This window comes from Aplidium turbinatum, chromosome 3 (genome assembly GCF_918807975.1).
Source record: "Aplidium turbinatum chromosome 3, kaAplTurb1.1, whole genome shotgun sequence".
In the NCBI taxonomy this organism is placed as follows: Eukaryota; Metazoa; Chordata; class Ascidiacea; order Aplousobranchia; family Polyclinidae; genus Aplidium; species Aplidium turbinatum.
The window spans coordinates 25,871,096-25,894,740 of NC_137474.1; the positions used below are offsets into that span (position 1 = coordinate 25,871,096).

Here is a 23,645-nt window from a genome sequence, read left to right on the forward strand (position 1 = left end):
TAAGACAAAATTTCCTTGTAAAATTGTTAAAAATCCTTAAAAAATCCTTCCGATCTTCATTTCCTTTTTTTATCCTTCGAAGCGTTGAAAAATCCCAATTTCGGGATAAAATCCTTCAAAGCACTGCGAGGATGGGCAATTTTCGTTGTTACGTCACATAAGGTGAAACAATGGAACATAAATTGTTGATTTTCTCGATTCAACAAAAACTCACGAGTGGTTTTTGCATAAAACGATAGAACTGTTGCGATTATTTAGTTGCATTCTCGCGGCTGGCCGAAGCGATTTTGCGCGGCTGAGGTTGTGATTTTTAGTGAATTGCGCGGCTGCGCTTGTGATTTTTCGTGAATTGCGCGGCTGACACCGCGGCTGGAAATTGAAGTGCGCGGGGGATTTATCCCCCGCGCAGGCCAAACTTTCCAATGTGGGTGTGAGCCCCTGCTGTGCTATTACTTATTGTGATGTCCTATTACTTCATAGATGGTTTTTGATAATATTGTGTCATGTGATTAATTTTGGTGTTGTGTCAGTTGCCACTTATGTTTGGTTGTTCACATGGTATGTTTGGCTATTCAATATTCATGCCAACTGCTTTTCTTATGTTGTGCAAAAATGAAAAAAAAAATGTTTTTGCTCAGATTGTTATGTTGATTTTTGCATTTTTGAATTAAAGTGGGGTATGGCAATAACTTTGATACCCAACAAGCCATGTCTATCTAAAGTGGTTTTTGAGTTATGGCGATTGGAGTAGGCAGAAATTTCGGAGTCGCGGTGGGGGGGGGGTAAACGAGGGGCCATGAAATTAAAAATTATTTCCAGGTTATTTTTTTCCGAAATGGAACAGAATTAACTTAGGGACAGATTAAAATTCAAATAAAGGGAGCAAATGAAACACCCTAACCCCTAGTTTATTAGATCTGTTATGATACCTGAAAATAGGAAGCGGAAGCATTTTTATGAAAATCTTGCTTAAAAAAAGAATTTAATTATGTATATATATATAATATGTCATATATTAAGCTTTCTTTTTTAGATTTGCCTGCTAGTTCTTGAAAAATTCCTTACAACTTTCTATGTAATTTATTATGACCTTGTGTGGCTGGTTCAAAACTTACTGTTGCCATCAACAAAGGTTTGGTGACCCATTGCTTTTGCCTAATTCTCACACTCATCATATTGGAAAGGATTTTGAGGTGCGTTTGTTTTGTCACTTTTGTGTCTTGTTTAATAGGGCTAAATGATTGATTGTGTTGAATTGGTTACATCTAGAAACCTTTGAAAAGACTTTTCGTTCTTAATTTTTTCACTTCTCTTTTCAAAATATCTGCAGAAAAAATCTTTGGAAAAAAATTCCATCACAAAATATCCACCCTGATAGTCATCATGATCATTTGCGGAGATTTTTATGAGCGGATGTTTTATAACAACCACACAAATATTTTTCTAGACTTAATTAAGTTGTCCATGAGCTGTAAAGTCATCAACGAGATTGCACACATGCAATCATGCATGATTAATGTGACTATGAACATGTGAAATAAGAGCATAGGGGTGTTCAATTTCGATTATTTCAATATTCGAAATTCAATTTATTTTCGATTTCCGAATTTCGATTTCGAATATCACAACTATTCACCAAACTGCAAAATGTGTTTTTATTGAAAGAAACGACATGAAAATTCGCTAGAAAACGCTAAAAAAAGCCATGAAAATTTGCAAAAAAAGAACACAAAATATTAAAATAATGTCTACAGCTCCAGGGCCAGGCCCAAGTTGGTGTTTATGAACACAAGCTGATCGACATGATTACCCGTCAGTCGGGATCTCAGCTTCGTGACGGTTAGGCCAGATTTTGAAAACGATCGCTCCGCTGGAGCCGAGGTCGCTGGGATCCCAAACACTTTAAGTTCATTTTCACAGCGAGCGATTCACTGCCGCGACATTTCACTGCAGAGTGCAGAGGTTTCGACTCGAAAGCGACATCGAGTATGTTTGCAAGCGCATAAAGCTAAGCGCACGCTCCGTCTACGTAAGCAAATTATGTTGTTTTTGGGTGCATTCAACATCTGATGACATTGAATCGACACAAAATGTTAGATTTTTGCTATGTCCCAGGAAGCAAAATCAGTCATTTTTACATTGATTCAACGTCTGGGCAGTTCCATCGTGACGGACGTAACATTCAGAGAGTTAAAGCAGTCCATAATTGTGGATGAAATAGAAATCTAGGCAATTCTACTACATAGCATGAAAGGGTACCCTACCACTATGAAATCACCCCAAAAATGATTTCCTAGCTGCTTCCTATAAAATGGATACAGCCCGTTTATCATGCGTGACGGACGTACGCAGAGAAACAGAAAATCATAAGTGCCTTTCGTAAGATACGAAACGCTCTGATTTGTACATGGGTAACTGCAATTTTTTAACTTGATCACTTTAATGAATGAATAAACTAACTCACAAAAGTTGTTGCACAAATTTATTGTATGAATTGAATACACTGTGCCCCAGAATGTAACGTGACGGACGTACAAAATTCTCGTGACGGACGTACGGCTCTGAATTTTAAGCAAGAAAGGTGCAAAAAATCTACTATCAAAGAATTGAAAAATTGCATACACAGTACAAAACTTAATGGAAGGGGTATAATATAAAAGTTTATTGTTCATTACCAGTATAATCACTTGTGTAGTGCCGTACACACATAGTTATAGGTCATATATAGAAAACAGCTTAATTTGAAATCACATTTTGGTAGTGAGTTTCAATTGTTATCAGTGCAGTAATTTCCAATTATTGTGACTGATGTACATTGTACAAGTGTTAAAATTCAGATGGTAGCCAGTGCCGGTATACATACAATAGATCCACGTAACAAGTGTATCTACATGATGCACATTGCACATACAAGATCACAATGCTACAAAATAGTATTTAATCGGCCACCCCCACTAGTGGGGAACAAACCGACGATGGATTATGATGATGACAAAACCCAGCGCTCATTTCCATACACTGAATACTGCGATAAGACAACTTTAACACATTTTGAGAAAAATGAATGAAGCACATACGGTATCACAGTTAAAGCACAGTCTAAACAACATACGTGCAGTTGTGCACAGAGAAACTAACAGAACAAGAAAAACTAACCATAAACAAACAAAAAAACAAACAATAATGACACAAGATGAATCCCACTAAACAATTTTCAAAAGAACTAGTTTGCAGTTTTAGTCAACATCTCTAAACTTCAAACTCCTTCAAATTTAAATTGTCCACGGTATCCAACCACCTCAGGTGGATTCAATTTCTTTGCAACTTTTTCATAAGTGTAAAAAATTTTGTCCTCAGGTGAAGGCCATCGCCACACACTTCCACTTTTGTGCATCACTGAAATTTCATAGTTTGTGCCGGCTACTTGTTGAACTTCACCAGGGTAATATTCACTATCATATTCAACAAGTACCCAATCACTTTTTTGATAGCAAACACTTTCTTCTGCTTCATTCATGTCTTCATTAGATTCTCCATAGTTGGAAGGTATAATAACAACAGTGTGCTGTTTATCATCGGATGTGTAAGCCACAGCGATGCTGTTGATGTCTATGACTGAGACGAAATGTATTTTCTGGGTGTTTGGCACAGACAAAGCATTCTCCCAGCGGTTCGCCATTGTTACTTCAGCCTCCACGTATTGTTTAGATATAAATTTTACATGGATGTTTGGATTGCGCTTAGAAGCCACAGCACTGTATGCTTCAGCATCTGCTATAGAAATACAAGCAGATTTCACATGCCGCCAAACTGACCTTTTCACGGTACCACCTAGTCCGTCAACAACACCCTTGCCATGGGAAGTAGCGAAAAAATGCCAAAGAATTTCAATCTGGAACTGTTCTTGCCACGGGTGAAGATTTGCAAACAAGTAGCGTTGTTTAAATTGAGATGCTGCTCCATCACTCCACACGTTTACAAATTTTATGGGTGGATATTTCTGCTTCAAGAATTTTAAAATGTAGGTAATAAAAGTATATGTATACAGCATCTTTTGTGTGGCTTAAATCATCTGATATAATCACGAAACTTTCTTTGTGTTCGGAATTAATCCATGCATGGGCTGTAAATAGTGTGACCTGGTTATGGTTCCAATGGGCAGATTGAATTTCATTCTGTGTGATCAGGCTTGCATTTTCAGAAAAATCCAATTGTAAAACAATGGATTCCGTGTTGCAGGATGAAATCAAAGTGTCAAATTTAGTGGCTTGTTGTCTTTTAACATACCGATGGATAAGAAATGGTTTGAGTTGCTGTTCTAATTCTCCAAAGACTTGTTTTGGTGTTCCTGTCAGCGCAACTTTCTCAGTTCTTTTATCTTGAGATCTCCATTGATAATATGAGATTTCAGACTCTTCTTCTGATGGGTTTGGTTCAAATTGTGAAAGCAGGTTTTTGCATTTGCTGCATGAACGGTTGATGCAATCCTTGTTACTTTCATCACATGTGATTTGGTTAACAAATTCACCAAAAGTTGTCATAAGTCCAGTATGCTTACTAAGTTCCAACAAAAGTAATCTTATATTTTCATGGTAAACACAAACGCAAACGTTATGTGGCATATTATCAAAAGTTTTGATGTTTTGAGGTCGCAGCTGGCAAAACTTGGATAAACCAACTTTCTCAAGATGCATTTCAATTTCTGTCAAAAACAATTGATGTGCTTCCTTCAGAGACATAGTTATATGCCGTACTTGTTGTGTTTTTTTTTCCACCGTATTTCCATCACCTCCTTTCTTTCTAATAATGATCCTATCTTTTCTTCCAGGAGCTTGCCAGGATACATCGTTTTGGTCATAAAACTCTTGAACTTTCTTGATGGTGTCCTGCGACAAGCCTTTGCGTTTTTTCCTAGTGTTGACAGGAAAATTTAATCCCTCTGCTTGTGCAGCTTTTAAAATTAAGAATCTTCGTTTCCTTGGTGAATGTGGCAAACACCTGGACATTTTGCGCAAAGCGTTTCCAGTTGCTTGATTTGACATATATGGCGACAGAACTCGCGATGTAGGCCTACTAGGTTCTGCAGAAGCAACTTTGTTTTCTTTTTTCTCTCGATATTTTCGGATGCGAATCCTTTCCTTAATTCTGTGTTCTTCAATTTCCTGTTGTGTCATTCGTTCTTTCATGGTTTTTCTTTCTTTCTGTTTTCTGAAACGATCCTTGTTCAAATGGTTCAGGTATAGCTGTGGAGTTTCCTTCAACTTTTTCCTTCTCTTGTCCTGCCGCTGCTTATCGGTTTTAGCCATTGCTAATCACCAATTTCAACTCAGCTATTGTAGTGAACAGAAATTCCTATGACTTACTGGCATCAAGTGCTGGAAAGAGTACAAAACCAGCAACATAATTAAGTTAAAAGCCATGTTTCTATCTAACTTACAGAGGTATCAACTATCATATGCTTAAAACTTCAATTTTTGCTATCACAGCTGTCAACTCCTATCATATTGTGTACATATTCAGTTCTCTTCTTCCTCTACCCTTGTGGTCTTGCTCTGCTGTCCTGCCCTTGTGCTCCTATCCTGCTCCCCAACTGATGTGCTCCTCCTATCCTTGTTCTTCTGAAGTGAAGCTTCACGGCCCTCTTGTGGACCATTGTTGTAACAAGGAGTTCAGTAGGTTACACTCAAGAGCTCATAAAATGTAGAAAGTGTAATTCAAACTTACAGGGTTAATAATAACTTAGATTTGTGGTACCTGGTTCAACTTTTTAAATCAGTGACAACATAAACATGATCCCTGCATTAAGCACCACAAAATAACTAAGTTGAAGTTAGTTAAACAGTATAAACCCCTGTGATTGACACATGTGACGGACGTACGTGATGGACGTTCCATTACAGTGTACATCCGTCACGCATTTTTACTTAGTTAAACAAAAAAATTTTGAAAACCATTTCGGTTGCAGGTTGGTATGTGGGAACTAAAAGAAAAAATGAAGTTTCAAAATTTTAATTCATCTGATAATTTAATAAAATAAAATAAAGGAAAAAATTTGTGACGGACGTACAGGACCCCCCGGTCGAAGTCCAACATGCTATAAGTCCAAGGTGACACCTTGTTAAAAAAAATTTTTTTTTAGAGATTAATCTTACACTCATTTCTGATTGTACAACTCCAGTATTGACGAAGTTTCTTGAACTATCAATCAGAAGCTTCAGAATTCAGTATAATGAGTATTTTTCATGATTTTTTTGACATTTGAAATGATGTTCGCTTACTGAAGCAGAACTTCCAACCGTTTTGGGTGGGGGCCAAATATTTTTATTTTCTAAAAACTAGAAAGAATAAGCTTTCCAGGGATACCATTTTTATTATTATCAGATAAAAAATATGTTTTGATGGGTTGGTTGTCCTTATCATGGAACTGCCCGTCTGCAGACATTAAATCAATGTAAAAATGACAGATTTTGTTGTCTGGTGTTGGATTGTAGCATCGCAACTCGTTCTAGTGATTATTTATCGCGAAGCTGTTGCGGTTTGCATTCAAAAAGTGTTTTCCTGCTGCCGATCGCTAGTTCATCTATTGTTTTATGTATCAATACAGCATAAAAATTTCCCCCCACACAGAAATATGCGCAGGCCCGTAGCCAGCCAGGGGTCAAGGGGGGCCTCCCTCCCTGAAAAAAATTTCGCACCCCCCTTCGCAAAATCTCAACATTCTCGGGCAACAGCTACAATGATAATGATTTTGCCCATTTAAATTTTTTCGCCTCCCCCCTAAAAAAAGTTGCGCCCCTTGCTTTGTGGTCTGGCTACCCCTTGCTCTGCGGTCTGGCTACGGCCCTGCCCCCACTGCTTAGGCGCCTATGGATTCAGTAAAAATGGATAAAACTGCGACAAAGCTCAGCCTACACTTTCTGCTATTGCACAACCTAGCTATCTTCATTCTTAAAGGTGCACTGCAACGAAAATACATAGCTTTTGTATTTGTAGATCTTTCTGAAATAAAACGTTTTTGAACAATTTTTTTATTTTTTGTGTTACCATTAATTAAAAAACCTAAAAAAACTTTTTTGAATTGAATGATTCTGATTGGTCAAAATTTTTGATGACGTCATTGGCTGGCAAAGCGGCATCCAAGATCTATTGTTTTGCGTACAAACACAAGGAACAAATCGCGTAGGCTACCGAAACAGCGAACAATTTTGTGCTAAGGGAGTTTTTACACCCTTAAAATGGTGGCTATACTTGTACGGCTCCCGGTTGTACTAACCGGAAAATCGTCAAATCTTTCATCGTTTACCTCTGAATAATGACGACAAGCTGAATAAATGGATCTCAGCGATGAAACTCAAAAACCCACCTGTAAACAAGCACTGCCGTGTGTGCACCAATCATTTTCTGGCCAGCGATTACCAACGCGATCTACAGGCAGAGCTACAAGGCACCAAGTCCAAACACCTGCTCATCCCTGAAGCTGTTTCTTCTGTCTTTGATTTTTCAAGATATGTGAAAGCCACTGTCAATACAGTACACTCAGTACAGTACCCACAAAACTCGATCGACCTAGGTACAGGTCTGTGAGTACGATCGGGCGTTTGGATCGAATAGCAAAGCGAGAAAACAAGTAAACAACAAGACTTTGAAACAGGTCAGTAGGACAGTAAAACATTGGCAGGGTAGGCAAAGGCATATTAGGCAACTCTGAATACATAGGCTACTTTTAGTTGATATAAACCACTTGGTTCAAGCAAATTATTTTCCTGCATTTTTTTCAATGCAAATTTTTCATCCGATTGCTGTCTGAACTGGTGTTGTCAGAGCACGAATCAGAATGATGTTCTTCGCTGTCAAGTCGCCATCTTTTTGGTTCAAAGAGAAATCCTTGTCTTGTTTCAGACAATCTTGTTTATGCTCAATATACAATGACCTATGCGACGTTTCTAAGGCAAATGCATGAAGCTGTTTACTTGGTTGCCAGCCGATGACGTCACAAGACACATAGCGCCATCAGGTGGCTGATTTTCATTTGGTTATATCTCCCAAACAAAAAGGCCTATCAAAAAAAATTTTTGAAAAATATAATACTTAAACACTAAAGAATCACCAAAAAAATTTTAATTTTTCATTTCAGGTCCCCTTTAAGAGAAATTTGGCATTAAAAATGCCAACCTGGCATCCCTGGTGCAGGACTGGCCGTTGGACCCGCGAGAGCGTGTGATAGTCACGTGATCGACGATACGCATGCGTCGAAGTCTATTTTCGCTTGCAAAATGCGACAAGACAGATGTCACGTGTGAGAGTCACGTGATCGACGATACGCATGCGTCGAAGTCTATTTTCGCTTGCACAATGCGCCTATAGGCGCCGGGTTTTGAAAATTGCCGGGGAGGCAAACTGTCTAGCGGACCGATTGCTTACATTCAAAATGCTGATGTTTGTTTGTCAGCATTGATGTTTGTTTGCGTCTATCTGCCATTGTATATCGCCAAGCTTTACAGTATAATGTAGGCCCAAGCCTCGAAATTCACAGCGGACATGTCTGCCGTCACAGCATGAGATGTCCTCGGGAAGTACCATCTAGATCGGTCATATTTGTCCGCCGAGAAATAACACAGGAACTAGCGATACAAATCGTCATTGCATAGCACGAACAATTGTTGCGATAATATATTTTCCAGCGCATTCTAACGCGCATCTAGAAAATGTGAATACTGTATCCCTTAGATTCCATTCAAGGAGGAAAACTTTCGATTTTTACGTTGCTTCAACAATTGATGACATTAAATCAGCGTAACAAAGGTGAATTCTTCGCTAAGAATCGATAGGAGTACAGGTACTTCTACACTAATCACGCGCAATTTAGTTCAAGGTTTACGTCACAATGTCTGGCTTTGATCTCCGAGTAATAATGATACGGCAAGGTTGGTTACGAAATTAGATTATACGAGTAGGCTATTACAGCAAGATGCAACAAAATTTGTTAAGTTTTGGTATTACAGTAAGAAAGAAAAGACCCAAGGAAAATTCACTTTCGCTCGCATGACACGCAAAAATAAACCTCAAGAAAAAAGCCTGTGAAACTTTGCACAGCGGAAAATAGCAGCGTTGTGTAGAAATTTTCCGACTCCTGCCCAGTATTGTGACGCAATAAGCCACACGACCTCGTTCGGTGGAAATTAATCAGTTATGTGACGTATTGACCAGCTACACGGCGCTTTGACGCTTCAAGCGCAAGTCGTTGGTCTGATGAAAGCCTTTCAGAGTGACTTTATGTACTGATTTTTTAAAAGGCCTTCTAAAACCGTAGTTAGAGTTCTGAAATGGCGAAGAATTATTACCAAGATAAAGTGATTATAAGCATGACGATCGACGGCTAAAACTGGTGTGTCCGCCGTGAGACTTGATTTGTCCGCCGAGATAGCTGCTCAGACCGGACACGTTTGTCCGCCGTCAACAAAAACGAATTTCGAGGCCTGTAGGCTACTTCGAATTATATGCTGGTCACTTTGAACTTTAGCTCTTAATACGCGTAGATACTAAACTGAGCAAACAGCAAACTGCACCTCGTTATTGACACTCCCAAGAAAAAACAAAGCGGAAGAAATCAAGAAAAACGTTTTTCAATCATTGTTACTATGCTTCAACGGCACCATGCTGGCGTTTATCAGCTACCGTACTTCTGTTTCTTTTGTTATCTTAGGAGCAGCGCTCTTGTTGCAACAAGTAGATCTTTTAATTGAGATCGATCCGCAATGAAGGTCAAACTAACGCAAATCTGAACTTAGAAACATTTGATTTAGGATTTTTTTTAAATAATCTGCGGGGGGGCAGCCACCCCGAGCTAAATACATGGGGGAGGCGCCGCCCCTCCGCCCCCCCCCCGGAGTCGGCGCCTATGTTTGCGCCACTCGCGTTACTTTCAACCGCGTTCAGCCGAAAGGGCGGCTATAATTTCGAATATGTCCGATACGAAAAACGAATTTCGAATATCACCTTAATCGAAATCGAATCGAAAATCGAAATTGAACACCCCTATAAGAGCATCATTGATATAAAAAGTTTTGCATGAAACAACTATATTTACAACGTTGTAAGGTTTTTTTTGGGAAAATATACTATGATGGAGTTTTTTGGAGGTAATATTTAATTTATTTACAATTCATATAATTGAAAAATGTTTCAGACAGCCAGCGACCAATCTTTCGTGTACATAACTGATGCTGTATTGTTTTTCAGAGTCTTGATTATGACAAGTGTTATAATAAGCCCTTTCGAAAACTACATCAAGACTTGATACAGGTTTGAATATATTTTAATTAAATTGATAAAGTTATGTAAAGATTTCATTGTTCAACACAATTTTCTATGCTGGAGAAATTTTATTGATTTTGGAGAAGATTTGGGGCACTGAATCTTAAAGGCATAGTAAATAAAATTTTCAAATGGGAATTAAGCATTAAAATGCGTAAACTGAACATTCAAGAATACATTTCAAAAAGAATTACCGAAAAAGAATTGTTTTCAATGGCACTGGCAAGGCCCAAAGTTCAATGTTTCATTTATTTTTAATTATTTTTCAAAATGACTAAAAAGTGCAAACACTGCTCGAGAATACGTCACTATCGACAGCAATAACAATTAAGCCACGTTAACACTAACATCAGATCTGATGTTTTGAGCAACCTGTCTGATGTTTTGTTGTTGAAATCTGCCGTTTTGATGTACATAGCCTACATACATAGCCTACAGTTAAATCGCCCGCAGTAACAACTATGGCGCGATCAACTGCAGGCCTCGAAACAACTTTTTTTTTCCGGCGGCCAAACGTGTCCGACTGAAGCAAGCTGTTCGGCGGCCATCGAAACTTCGACATTGCTGTGAACGTTTATTACGAAACAATTGTACCAAAACATGTAAAACGAGAAGCGAAAAATATACTAGAATAGTCTATCACGACCGCACTGTTTGATTTGTTGTGATGTAATAATGCCAAAAGTAGCGATAAAGCGAGCAACACGATACGCACGTCGCACGCTGTTACAGTAATTCACGTTAAATAACTCACGGGGGGGGAAAGTAAGTTAATTTTGGGTTGATTCAACGTTCGAGTCAGCACAGATCGATTTAATTTTCCGGCGGGTTATACTGCGTAACAACAATGCCCAATAAGAAATTTACGTTTGTTTTACATTAATTCGACATCTAGCAACGTTGAATTATCATAAAATAACCTTAATTGCTTGCTCAACCAGGTAGCCTACCGGTAACAAATTGATAGCTCCCTGCGAAAAGATTGCCTCGATTTACGCATACACTAACATAATTTCGGCACAATTGAGATACTGCGAACAACACTAAATCTGTTTGATAAAGAACTAGCTGTCAGAATCGGAATCATCAGATGCTGTATCGGAGCACGAGGTTGAGCGCCATCACTGGAATCGGACACATCAAGAGGCACATCGTTTGGCTGTAAATCTACAGCGTCTTCGCCGTTCGCAATCAAGCGACCACGTTTGATTGCGAACGGCGAAGCTTCGGCATTTTTATTGCCGTCGCTAGTTTCGAAGACTGAATATATCGCATCAATAAAGTGTATTGTGATGTCACTTGCATCCTGCTTATGTCAGACATCAGCTGCTTGGTCAATCAATAATGTTAACAATTCAAGCATAGACAGTGTGTATTGTGATTCATCGGGTGCTTTGACTGCTTTCTAATCCTTTGTGATTATAAGTGGCAAAGTACTTTATTCACAAGACCGCTTGCGTAAAATTTTCTCGGAACTACATGGCGGACAAAAGCGGCCGACGGAAGGTCGAGACCCGGCGGACAAAATGTCAGTTTTTGTAGGTTAATCGCGGCCATGGCCGCGATGGCCGCCTTCAGTTTCGAGGCTTGAACTGATTGCTCGCCTATAGCGACGTAGACTGTACAGTCGCACGCTTCACTGCTCACGCCCATTCTAGTTTTGAAAGCTCTGACAAAAGCGGGCGTGGAATGCTGATGAGACCGCAATGATGCAAAATTTTATTGAAAATTGTTTTATGGTAGCATGTTAAACACAAAGAACGTGGAAAATTGCCAAGTCAGGTTTTTCCTTTACTATCCCTTTTAAAAAGATTACTCAAAAGGCCATTTGCTACGATGTTGTTTCACATTTGTACTATTACTTCCAAACCATGAAAAGGTATTGTGACTTATGAAAGTTCAGGAAACTCCTCCGCATCCTTACAACCAAGCAGCTTCCATGCAATCAGAGGTCAAGTTTACCTGCTGTGTGAGCAGTATCATTCTCCATTGCTCCGAAACGTGGGAAGCACTAGCAAGCACCACCATGTGCATTGTGCAATGACAGACCACTGGTAACATGAACCTGTCTGGTCAAGTCTGAAGACACCATCTAGTTTGAAACTCTTTTATCTAGGCTTAAAATAAGAGACATTGGTGAAGTCCTCCAATTGAGCAGAATGAGATGGCTTGGGCACTGGGCACGTTGAGCGCAACACTAGCTGGATCTCTCAGATCAGGTGCGTCAAAGTTGCAGCACAACGGGGTCATGTGGTAGATCAAAACTTTCTTGGGAAGAACTTGTTAAGCATGACCTTTCAGCCCTGAACATGGATTTTGCCAACCCAACAGACCATGAGGTGTACACTTGTAGGGGTCTGCTACTATTCGGTGAGTCTGATTCGGTGAGACCGATTCGGTGAGTCCGATTCGGTGAGTTCCTAACCTCTAACCCTAAAACGGCAATGATAATTAGGCTACGGTACCCTATAATTTAAAAAAAAAAGAAAAAATCCCCTGTTAAGGGATCAGACTCACCGAATCGGACTCACCGAACCGGGCCATTCAGACACTGTAGAGAGGAAGACTTCACCCTCTACACACTTTCAACATGAGGATCATGACCTAAAAAATCAAAGCTGTTTGATGATGGTGATGATATATGTCACATGTTTCACTGTTTCAGGTCAAATACAACAAACAATAAACGGACTTAACCCAGCAACAACGGGAGCAAGTCTTTTAAGCGCAGACAGTTAGGCGCTGGTCAAATAGGCGCGCACACTATTTGACACTGTGGCATCAGGATATTTAGGCGTGGGGCACTGTGGCGCATGTATATTTTTAGGTGCTGTTCCTAGTAAAGTCTGCAGATCCCATATCAAGAATAAGTCCATAGTTTCTAAGGTTTACGTCAGCTCCAGCATTCAGTAGGCACAATAAGACCTTTTACTGATTGGTTCAGTGAGGATTAGTCGCCCCGTTGCTCTGATTTTTAGTGAATAGACTCGTTTTCAATTCATTCTTATAAGACATTATATACATAATGAAGTAATATGTGATAATACAATTTGGGTAGAGAGGTAACTCTTTTAAACCATAAACAGACATAACTAAGCAACAACACTACATTTAACATTATAAAAACAAAAAACAACAAGCGAACGTTTTCGGCTAGTCATATAGCCCTTTTCAAGCCTATAAGAAAAATACATTATTGAAAGAAATGCTAAAGAATCATATAGTATCACAGCAAAGTATCACCCGTTTATAAAACATTTAAAGCTGGTTATTATTTTCAGTTAAAGTCCAAAACTCCTTTCCGCTTATGTTCTAACGTCGTGTATAAGTTCACTTACTCGCATGATGCGAGATCGTCATACATTGGTATGACCACGCGACATTTGGTAACGAGAGTGGGAGAGCATTTGAATTTGGCTAATTTTAATAAAAACAGTGCAATTAAAGACCATATTAGAAACTGCCAATCGTGCTCAAATAATAAACCGTCATTGCAGTCTTTCAAAATTGTATGTAAGTGTTTGTCCGAATTCGAAACCAAAATTCATGAGGCATTGATCATCAAATCTTTAAACCCAGGGCTCAACAGGCAATTATTTGCTTGCGGAGCTTCTTACCTTTTAACAGTTTTGTGATTAAATTATCACGTCTTGTGCTTTTCGCATTACTTTGTTTTGTGCCACTATCTCTTGTGCTTCTGTCATTCTTGCGTAATCTGCCTGAGTCCTTGTCTGAACAATCAATTAATTTTACCTCTGAAATACTTGACCCGTTGCGCTGTGTAATTTTCAGTTATCATTTTGTGTGAGCGAGGCACTTTCTCAAATGTTTAGATTTGACCATATTTTTTGCTGTGATACTATATGATTCTTTAGCATTTCTTTCAATAATGTATTTTTCTTATAGGCTTGAAAAGGGCTATATGACTAGTCGAAAACGTTCGCTTGTTGTTTTTTGTTTTTATAATGTTAAATGTAGTGTTGTTGCTTAGTTAAATATGTGATAAGGTTGGAAGACATTACGTCATGTATTTTCAATACAAATTGAAGTTTAAAATTTATTCTTTTGTTCATAGTCGTAATCTGCCCAGACATGATTTAAGCTTGATGAGTTCATTACAATGAAAGGTGAAAATTAAATCACAAACTGATAGAACCAGCTGACTAAAACAACCAAGTTACATGGATTTTTTTGAACGTTTAGCAACGTGAAAGCATGCAAAATTATACATTTTTACTATCTGGGTAGTCTTGGCCTGGCAAAAGCTTCTCAATCAAACGACTATGAACCTTAGGTTGAACGGGGGATATCTAAAGAAGGGGATGCGAATTGCGAAGGCTCACAGTGATTGCCTTATTCTTATGACACTACCAGGGCGGTAGTTTGTAGCGTGTGAAACATGTGGTTCTTTTCCAAATTGCAGAAAGTTTTTTTCATACCAGTACAGTCGAAATCGTTTAAGCGCATAGTCAATTTGTCAAGCTTTTTTATGCGCTTAAACGGTATATGCGCTTAACCGTTTACATTGTTTGACAGTATCCTATACGTCAATACCGAACGTTTATCTAACGCAAAAGCGTGAAAACAGACCGCTGGACTTTTTCGATGAACGAAGGCATTGAGCCTTAATACGTAACCCGGAGTGTTAGGAGATTTACAGAATATTCTAGAATAGTACTGTACAACCGAATTCCAAATAACGGTACTACTTTGTTTGGCTGTTGGTCAGCGAAGTGTGACGCAGCAACAACTGTTCACACGCGTTCCTCGTGGCTTTCGGGTAGCTGCCGTGATCACCCAACCGTAACGAATTCGCTTCAGCGAGCAAGAAAGAAAATTCACTAATCATGCGATTTAGATTTTCCTTAGTCTTGTGGTTCTACAGTTCGTACTGCGACGTAATGATACTTGTTTATGATGTAACAATCCATAAATGAAATGTGGTCTTGTGATTCATACAGCACTGTACTCAAATCATAGAAGAGAAGGCCTTTTTTCGTGCGGTTTTACTTTATTGTTTAAATCATGTAGGCGCTAACTGTCTGTCTTGAGGTGTTATCTTGAGCAACTTTGCTTTGCCAAAGGAAATATGCGGTTAAGTGATAAAAGTCTACAAATCTATCAAGAATTCCTAGTCGCTTAGCCGATTTATGCGATTAATCATTATGCGATTAACCGTTGAATTTTCTTCACAAGTGAATGGGAATGGTTTGGGATTATGCAATGCTATGCTCTAAAGCGATTTATGCTCTTAACCGATATGCGACTAGCCGATTTCGACTGTATTACTTTTAGTATCGCAGCATTTTGATTGAACATCAGCCTATCTTGTTTCAACGTAATTTGTTTAAGTCTGTGGTCATGTAGCCAACGAGGTACTTTTTGTCTATTGTTGAATCTAGTTCGCTATGGTGCTAACTACTAATTTATTCATATTGCTTTGTACCGTAGACCACTATTTTCATAGTAGTAGTCCAGTTTTAATCCGGTGATGTCTCCGTTACTGAGGGTGGCCGGATTCATCTCCATGTGCCGCAATCACCTTCACACCCTGCCTCCACATCAATCTGTCTAGTATGCGTCTTCTCTTGTCAAGCCCACCTTGCTGCTTTCCTCTTCAACTTGCCTTTTCCACGTTTTCTTGGGTCTTTCTTGTTTTCTACAACCCTTCACTTGCAACTGCAGCACTCTTCTCAAAACATCATCTTCATCCCTTCTCAAAACATGCCCATACCACCTTACTCCATTCACTTTCGCCGTCTTATCAACATTCTCATTCAACCTAACCAAGCTCATAAATTCTTCAGTATTTTTTTTGTCCATCAGCTTCACACCACACATTGCTCTCACCATCGCTCTCTCAGTTCGTCTCAAAATTGCCAATTCGTTTTCCCGTAAGCACCATGTCTCACTTCCGTACAGCATTGCATATCTCACACAACTAGTATAAATTCTTACTCTCATTTTCAACGGAAATCTTCTACCACATAACAACTCTCGACACTCTCTGAATTTCACTAAACCTTACTCTTGCAGTCACTGCCGCTTCACAACCACCTCTGGCATTCAATCTATCTCCTAGATAGCAAAAGGCATTCACTGATTCAACTTCGTCATTCAGCTTTTCAACAGGACCAACCATTCCTTCTTTAATCTTCTTGCATCTTTCACATTCAAAACCATCTCCGGATCTGCATGCCACTCGCTTCATCTTTGTACATCTCCTAGAGCTCGACCGATATCACTTTTTCAGGTTGATACCGATATTTATAAAAATTTTAGGCCGATACCGATATATATCGGTCGATATATATCAGAGCTCGACGAAAAATTTGTTACCAACAAAGTTATTAGGCAACAAACCAGTCCAAGAAAGTTTGTGCATTAGTTGCTGTAATGGAAAAATCATTCTTAACACTAATCCAGGGGTCGATCTTAGCTTTTTTTTTCACTAGCCCACCGGACTAGTTGCTCCCCGTTTTCACTAGCCCGCACGATTTTTCACTAGTCCGACCAGTTCACTGACTTTTCTATTGTCTGATGACGTATTAACAATAGCGATAACTACCCAGCTAACACTCAGCGTTAGACACTTTGTAGTAACGTTGAATCAGTATTTGATCACAATATATCAACAACAAAAACGTTAATTTCGCTAACTGCTGCTTGCTGGGATGCTGGTTTCGTGCTGGTGACCTGCAAGGTTGTCAACCTGTCTTCACCAAAAAAAGCCAGACCTAGTCACAAAAAAAGCCTAAAAAAAAGCCAGCAAAAAACAGCTGAAAAAGCCAATTAGTATTCATTAAACATACACATATAAAAGTGCACAACCAAATAGTGTCCCACCGAACTTTGACTTCAGCGACAACGCAGAAACATAGTTAATGAAAAGACAAGCAACTAGAAAATTTTCTAGTTTCGGCTTCAAAACGAAATTCGGTTGGACACTATAACCAAATATAAGGTAGAAATCACTGTTCGAATTGACGCAGATCGAATTTTTTTCCTCAAAAAAATCGCAAAAGAGAAAATTAAGCCAAAAAAAGTCAAAATTATGTTGGCTTTTTATTAATTTGACAAAAAATCAAGGAAACATGAAAAAAGCCAAAAAAAGCCTAATTTTTCTGGCTCTTTTTTATTTAAAAAAAAATTAGCCAAGCGAGTTGAAAAACAGCCAGATTCTCAAAATCTGGCTTCAAAAAAGCCTAATTGGCAACTCTGGCGACCTGGCGTGCTCACTACTATCGTACCACGTGACGTGTCTAGAGAAAATGCGAGAAAAAAGTAGTCACGTGCTCAGTTGACCGACTTTGCAGCCTTCTTCGTGCAATTTCACCTCTGGCAAGCAAATTTCTGCAGTATTTCAGAGTGAGAGTGACGTCGCCAATCGCCATTTTGTAAACCAAAACTTTTCACCGGCGAATATTTTCACTAGCCAATCGGACTAGTACGGCAACATTTCTACTAGTCCGCGCAAATTTTCACTAGCCATTGGCTAGCGGTCTACCGCTAAGATCGAACCCTGTAATGACAACAAAACACCAAACAAAAAAGAAACAACCCAGGCCCCGAAATTCGTTTTTGCTGACGGCGGACAAATGTGTCCGGTCTGAATTCTTCGCCATTTAAGAGCTATGGCTACGGTTTGAAAGGCTTTTTAAAATTTCTGCAAAGGCTTTCATCAGATGAACGAGGTGCGCTTCGAGATTCAAAGCGCCGTGTAGCTGCAATATGCCGCATAACTAATTAACTTCCACCGAACGAGGTCATGTGGCTTCTTACGCCACAATGCTCTGGGCACGGGTCGGAAAACTTCTACAATGACGCTACTATTTTCTTCTGTGCAAAGTTTCACTAGGTTTTTTTTGGGTTTATTTTTGCAACTTTTACAATGACGTTACTATTTTTTTCTGTGCAAAGTTTCACTAGGTTTTTTTCTTTGGATTTATTTTTGCATGTCATGTGAGCGAAAGTTAATTTTCTCTGGGCCTTTTCTTTCTTACTGTAATACCAAAACTTGACAAATTTTGTTGCATCTTGCTGTGATAGTATGTATTATCGTATTGTATTATCTAATTTTGTAACGAATTTTGCCTTATCAATATCACTCGGAGATCAAAGCCAGACATTGTGACGTAAGACTTGAAATAAGTTGCGCGTGGTTAGTGTAGACTGTAGAAGTACGGTACACCGGTACTCCCATCGATTCTAAGCAAAAAATTCACCTTTGTTACACTGATTCAACGTCATCATTCGTTGAAGCAACGTAAAACTCGAAAGTTTTCCTGCTTGAATGGAAGCTAAGGGATATAGTATTAACATTTTTTAGATGCGCGCACTAGAATGGGCGGGATATTATATTCTAGCAACAGTTAATTGTTCATGCAAGCACGTTTGAGCAACTTGTGTTTCTTCTAAAGGCATGTATGGCTGGTTTTGAGTGTGCTTTTGCTGGCCGATGTTTATCGGTGAAAAATAGCCAATACCTGGGGGTTTTTTTTCGGTCATTTATCGGTCATTGACCGATTTTTTAGCAAAATGTCCAAAAAAATTATAGTCAATTCGGTCAAAATGTCCAAAAAATGTATAGTCAATTGACTATATATGACTAAAAATGACCGAATTTTTTCAAGTCATTTCGGACAAATGATCGAAAAGTCTCAGCGAAAAAATAAACCCAGGCCGATACAATATATCGGCTACACCTGATATCGGCCGATGCATACTGGCTGACCGATATATCGGTCGAGCTCTAACATCTCCCATGCACCCACTTCCTGCATTTTGTGCACTTAACAGAATTTTCCATCACTCTTCTTCCACATACACCACATGGGTCAAATTTGCTCATTGTGATTTCCCCTTCCGTTCCACTTATTACGACCTTTGTCTTTTTGATATTCACGCATATCTTTACACTGAAGCGACTCCTTCCACTTCTCAAATTTCTCTCTCAGATCTTCCATTGTGTCACTCAACAAAACCAAATCATCCATGTATAGTAGGGTGGCCCTTAAAAATCATTTTTCTGAAATTTACTGCTCCAAACCCTTAAAAAGTTTCGTCCTTACAAAAAATGAGGTCTTGCAAAAAAAATTTAAATTTGAAGATAATTTGGAGGGTGCACAAGACCCCTCAAGTTCCGCATCCCCCCAAAAATGCAAAATTTGGATATGTCGAAAACCGCTTGAGCTAGAGATGTGCTTTTGGTGTCTAAAGATGCGCAAGACAAGGTTTTCTATATGCTTTCTAAACATTGAATATGCCTATCTTGAGTAGAAAAGCAGTAATTTTGAAAAAATACTTTTTAGGAGTTTTGCGTGTAAGATTCATAGTTAAACAATAATGCAGACCAAAAACCACAATTTTACAATTTACCTTTCTAACCTGTTAAATTGTGATGTTACAAATAAACAAATAGAACATTGCAAACATGTGTTTTAGGGTAGTAGGGTGGTCCTCACACAAATAACAAGGTCGGGTAAGGTGGTCCTTACGAGAAAATGCATGTAAATTCTGAGATTCGGTAATTTGTTTTTGAAAAAGGCTACAAAAGCACTTCTTGTAATCAAAAATAGGAAAACAATGCGCAATGAACTATATGATACAAAGCATAAGCTTAGCATTATGACAAATTATTGGGCTTTATCAGAATATCAATCACTGACGGCAAAATTAACTAGTTTTTCGCATTGCCTTGGCATGAAAATCACATAGTTTTTCTGTCCGCATTGTTAATTGTTTGCCAACACATGCTTGTCAGCTAAAGTGGGTTTGGTTTGGGCCGATACAGAACGATCAAAAAAGGCAAGGGTAGCTAGTTCTTCAGACAGATACCACAGGTGGGAGGAAAACGTGGATAATACAGCATTCGACACTGCAGTGTTAATGTTGGAATATGTTTTAAAAGACTTCAAAAGATTTAGATCGTTATTCGGGGCTGCAGCAGGAGATTCTATCTATGCCTTAAGATACAATTTTGTAGCAAAAATACACGTTTGCAAGAGCCCACTCCTTTCTCTTTCTGCAAGTTTAAACTGGTCATAAAACATCCAAACTTTTAATGAGTACAAAATCTTCGACATCCTTCTAGCATGATGCATTGGGCCAGAAATTATAAAATGAACACCTCTCGGAGGAATAGCTCCCATAAAAATTAATGAGAGCTCTATAAATTCTCTGTATCATCATCATCACGTAAATCTTTTCTTTCCTTCAAAGATTTTTCAGCCCAAGCTATTGTAGATCCACATCGATGACTGTATCAGCTATTTCTTTGTTTTCAGCTATTGTGGTGAACCTCGTCTTGCCTATAAACTCCCAGCATGTTTGAAATCTTTTAAATACCAGAACATCTGGTGAAGCAGTGCTTCTCATGATTGTGGTAAAAGCTGTTTGTACTAGCAGCTCATGAATATGATGGCAGCATGCTAGATACAATAGATCTTTTTGCAGCTCTTGTTCAATGAGGACACATGAGCCAAGCTTTCACCCTGTGTTGGAAGCAGTAGTGTCAAATGATAATGCAATCACTTGTTCTATTAGGCCCCATTCATTGAGAGCTTCTACAGCAACTTTTGCTTGTTTTGATCCCGTTCCGTTTGGGTATTTTGCTTCTTGCAACAGCTGAGAAACCCCATTACCAGTTTCAATAATCGGCAAGCGGTTGACATGCTGTTTGGTTGTTAAGTCTCTGAGAAGCTTTCCATCCCAGTTGACAACCGCAGGAACATTAGGTCGGAACTCAGCTTTAAGTTTTACATGAATTTTATGAAGTTTTACATTAGGCTAATGTAAATTTTTCATTTTTTTTAAATTTACTCCTCCAAACCCTTAAAAAGTTTCGTCCTTACAAAAAATAGAGGTCTTGCAAAAAATTTTAAATTTGAAGATAATTTAGAGGGTGCTGAAGAATGTCTGAAGAAGAGCTGTCTGAAGAACTAGCTGCCCTTGCCTTTTTTGATCGTTCTGTATCGGCCCAAACCTAAAGACTCATGGTCAAAGCAATACAAGAGCGGGAAGAAACTGAGGATGCCCCTTAACGACGGACAATCAATTCTGCAATGACTGATCGACTGGAGTTTTCTGACCAGGTCATTAAGGGGTCATTGTCACTGTTCAAAAAACTGGACATATCAACTGAGTTTTTGGAACAGGATCCAGAAACCTGGGCGATCTGTGATGGTTACTGTGAGGCATCAAACATAGTAGACACTCTAACTGTCACAGATGACCACGCTGAGCGAGGTGTAGCTCTCATAGAGGACTAATAACCGCATCCTCACACACAATGAAGAGCTAATGTAAAACTTCATAAAATTGATGTGAAACTTAAAGCTGAGTTCCGAGCTAATGATTAGCTCGGAACTCAGCTAGACTTAGAGACATGAAAACAGTACTTACAGGTTGTTAAAGGTTATGAACATTGTGTATCTGATGCCCAGGTCGCTGGATTTCTAGTCACTTTAAACAGTGCTATTTGTTTACTTGTAACATCACAATTTAACAGGTTAGAAAGGTAAATTGTAAAATTGTGGTTTTTGGTCTGCACTATTGTTTAACTATGAATCTTACACGCAAAACTCCTAAAAAGTATTTTTTTTCAAAATTACTGCTTTTCTACTCAAGATAGGCATATGCAATGTTCAGAAAGCATATAGAAAACCTTGTCTTGCGCATCTTTTGACACCAAAAGCACATCTCTAACTCAAGCGGTTTTCGAGATATCCAAATTTTGCATTTTTGGGGGGATGCGGAACTTGAGGGGTCTTGTGCACCCTCTAAATTATGTTCAAATTTAAAATTATTTTGCAAGACCTCATTTTTTGTAAGGACGAAACTTTTTAAAGGTTTGGAGCAGTAAATTTCAGAAAAATGATTTTTAAGGGCCACCCTAATGTATAGTAATATAGTATCTTCATCAATGAATCTTCTCTTACATATTCGGTAATCACATTATCAATCACAATGTCAAAAATTAGAGGAGAGAGGACAAAACCCTGGTCCACCTTTATTGAAAACTCATCTGGGAGGGCAGATCCAACTTGAACTCTTGTCCTTGCACCGTCATAAAGACTAATTGTTGCTTGCACGAGTGGGGAGTGCCTCTGGTATTTCTCTGAAATCTCGTAACAGACGAAATAAAAATTTCTCGAAATAAAAAGGCCTGCTAGCGCTTTTCTGTGTTTGTGAATTATAGTCTATGTTATTGCGATGTAAGCTTATTTTTTACGGTGGTTGCACAATTTCATGGGCAAATACAGTTATTTCGCAATCTGAACCAACCAATCTCTCAAAACTCTTTAACATTCTAGTGTTCAACGATAGCAATTCAGTTTGCTTGTATTTCCGACCATCACAACACCACCAATAAGCTACCTGCCAAACATAACAGGGAGGGTAGAAAAAGTAGCCAACAGTAAGATAGTCTCCTACGAGGTTTGGTTTAACATTAAATTAAACGTGCCTGTTTACATCATACCAGTTACAATTACTTGTAAGTTAGAATTGCAACTGGATCCAGAGAAAGAACTTGAAGTACCGTACACCTTAAACACTCTTTATCTTCTCTGTATTTTCTTGTCGTGACTGGAATTTAGGAATTCCTTCACTTTTAAGATAAACATTTCAAGCTCGGCCTTGCAGCCAGTATTTTTTGGTTTGCACTTTCTTTAAAAGTGCTTGATCTTGGGATGGTGTTGTGCTGGCAACGTAAATCAATCTTTATAAAAAACATATTGCCAAATAAACTAGTTGCAGTTACATTTATTTTAGCCTCATAAAACAAGAGACTGGGTTAACATATTTGCATGGGTCTGAAAAAAAGTCCACATGGGTTTTTCACATAAAGAATTTCACCTTGTATTTAACCTTTGCCTTTTATTCGTCTATCTTGGAATATATGCGCAAAATACTGTAGGTCAGCGGCGCAACTAGAAAAAATCAAAGAGGGTCTGCAATGAGAGAGAAAACTAACAATTATTTGTAGAAGCGGATATATCGCAGTTAGATTGTTAAAATATTAGCCTAGTGTAAATTGAAAGAGCAATGATCCAATTCTGTGACGTGCGAAGCGACCTTTTTCGCTCTGTCTGCGCTTGCTACTCACTCTCAAAAAAAGTTTCACGCCCTTTCGAAATTAGGCAGAAAAGTTGTTTGCTCTCCAGGCCCACATTTTAAAACGTAGTCCACACAAGCTTAGGGCCTGGATACACGTCAAGATTGTAAAGAAAATTTAATTGCCGTCTTTTTAATACCAAAATCATAAAATTGGTTTAAGAATGTGTGAAGTTGCGACCATACAAAGATTACAAATCAGACTAGCCTAAAGC

General features: G+C 38.7%; 1 protein-coding gene across 2 annotated transcripts in view; it reads left to right on the forward strand.

Annotated features, from left to right (window-relative positions):
* Nucleotides 1-1,037: 1,037 nt before the first annotated feature.
* Nucleotides 1,038-23,645, forward strand: part of LOC145767597 (H(+)/Cl(-) exchange transporter 6-like) — a 155,169-nt gene continuing 132,561 nt past the window's right edge. For both annotated transcript variants that reach the window (XM_082579447.1, XM_082579448.1), the window contains exons 1-2: nucleotides 1,038-1,193; nucleotides 10,240-10,302. In XM_082579447.1, coding sequence (XP_082435573.1) covers nucleotides 1,086-1,193; nucleotides 10,240-10,302 — 171 coding nt within the window. In that variant the 5' untranslated portion in view covers nucleotides 1,038-1,085. The remainder of the gene's footprint in view (nucleotides 1,194-10,239; nucleotides 10,303-23,645) is intronic.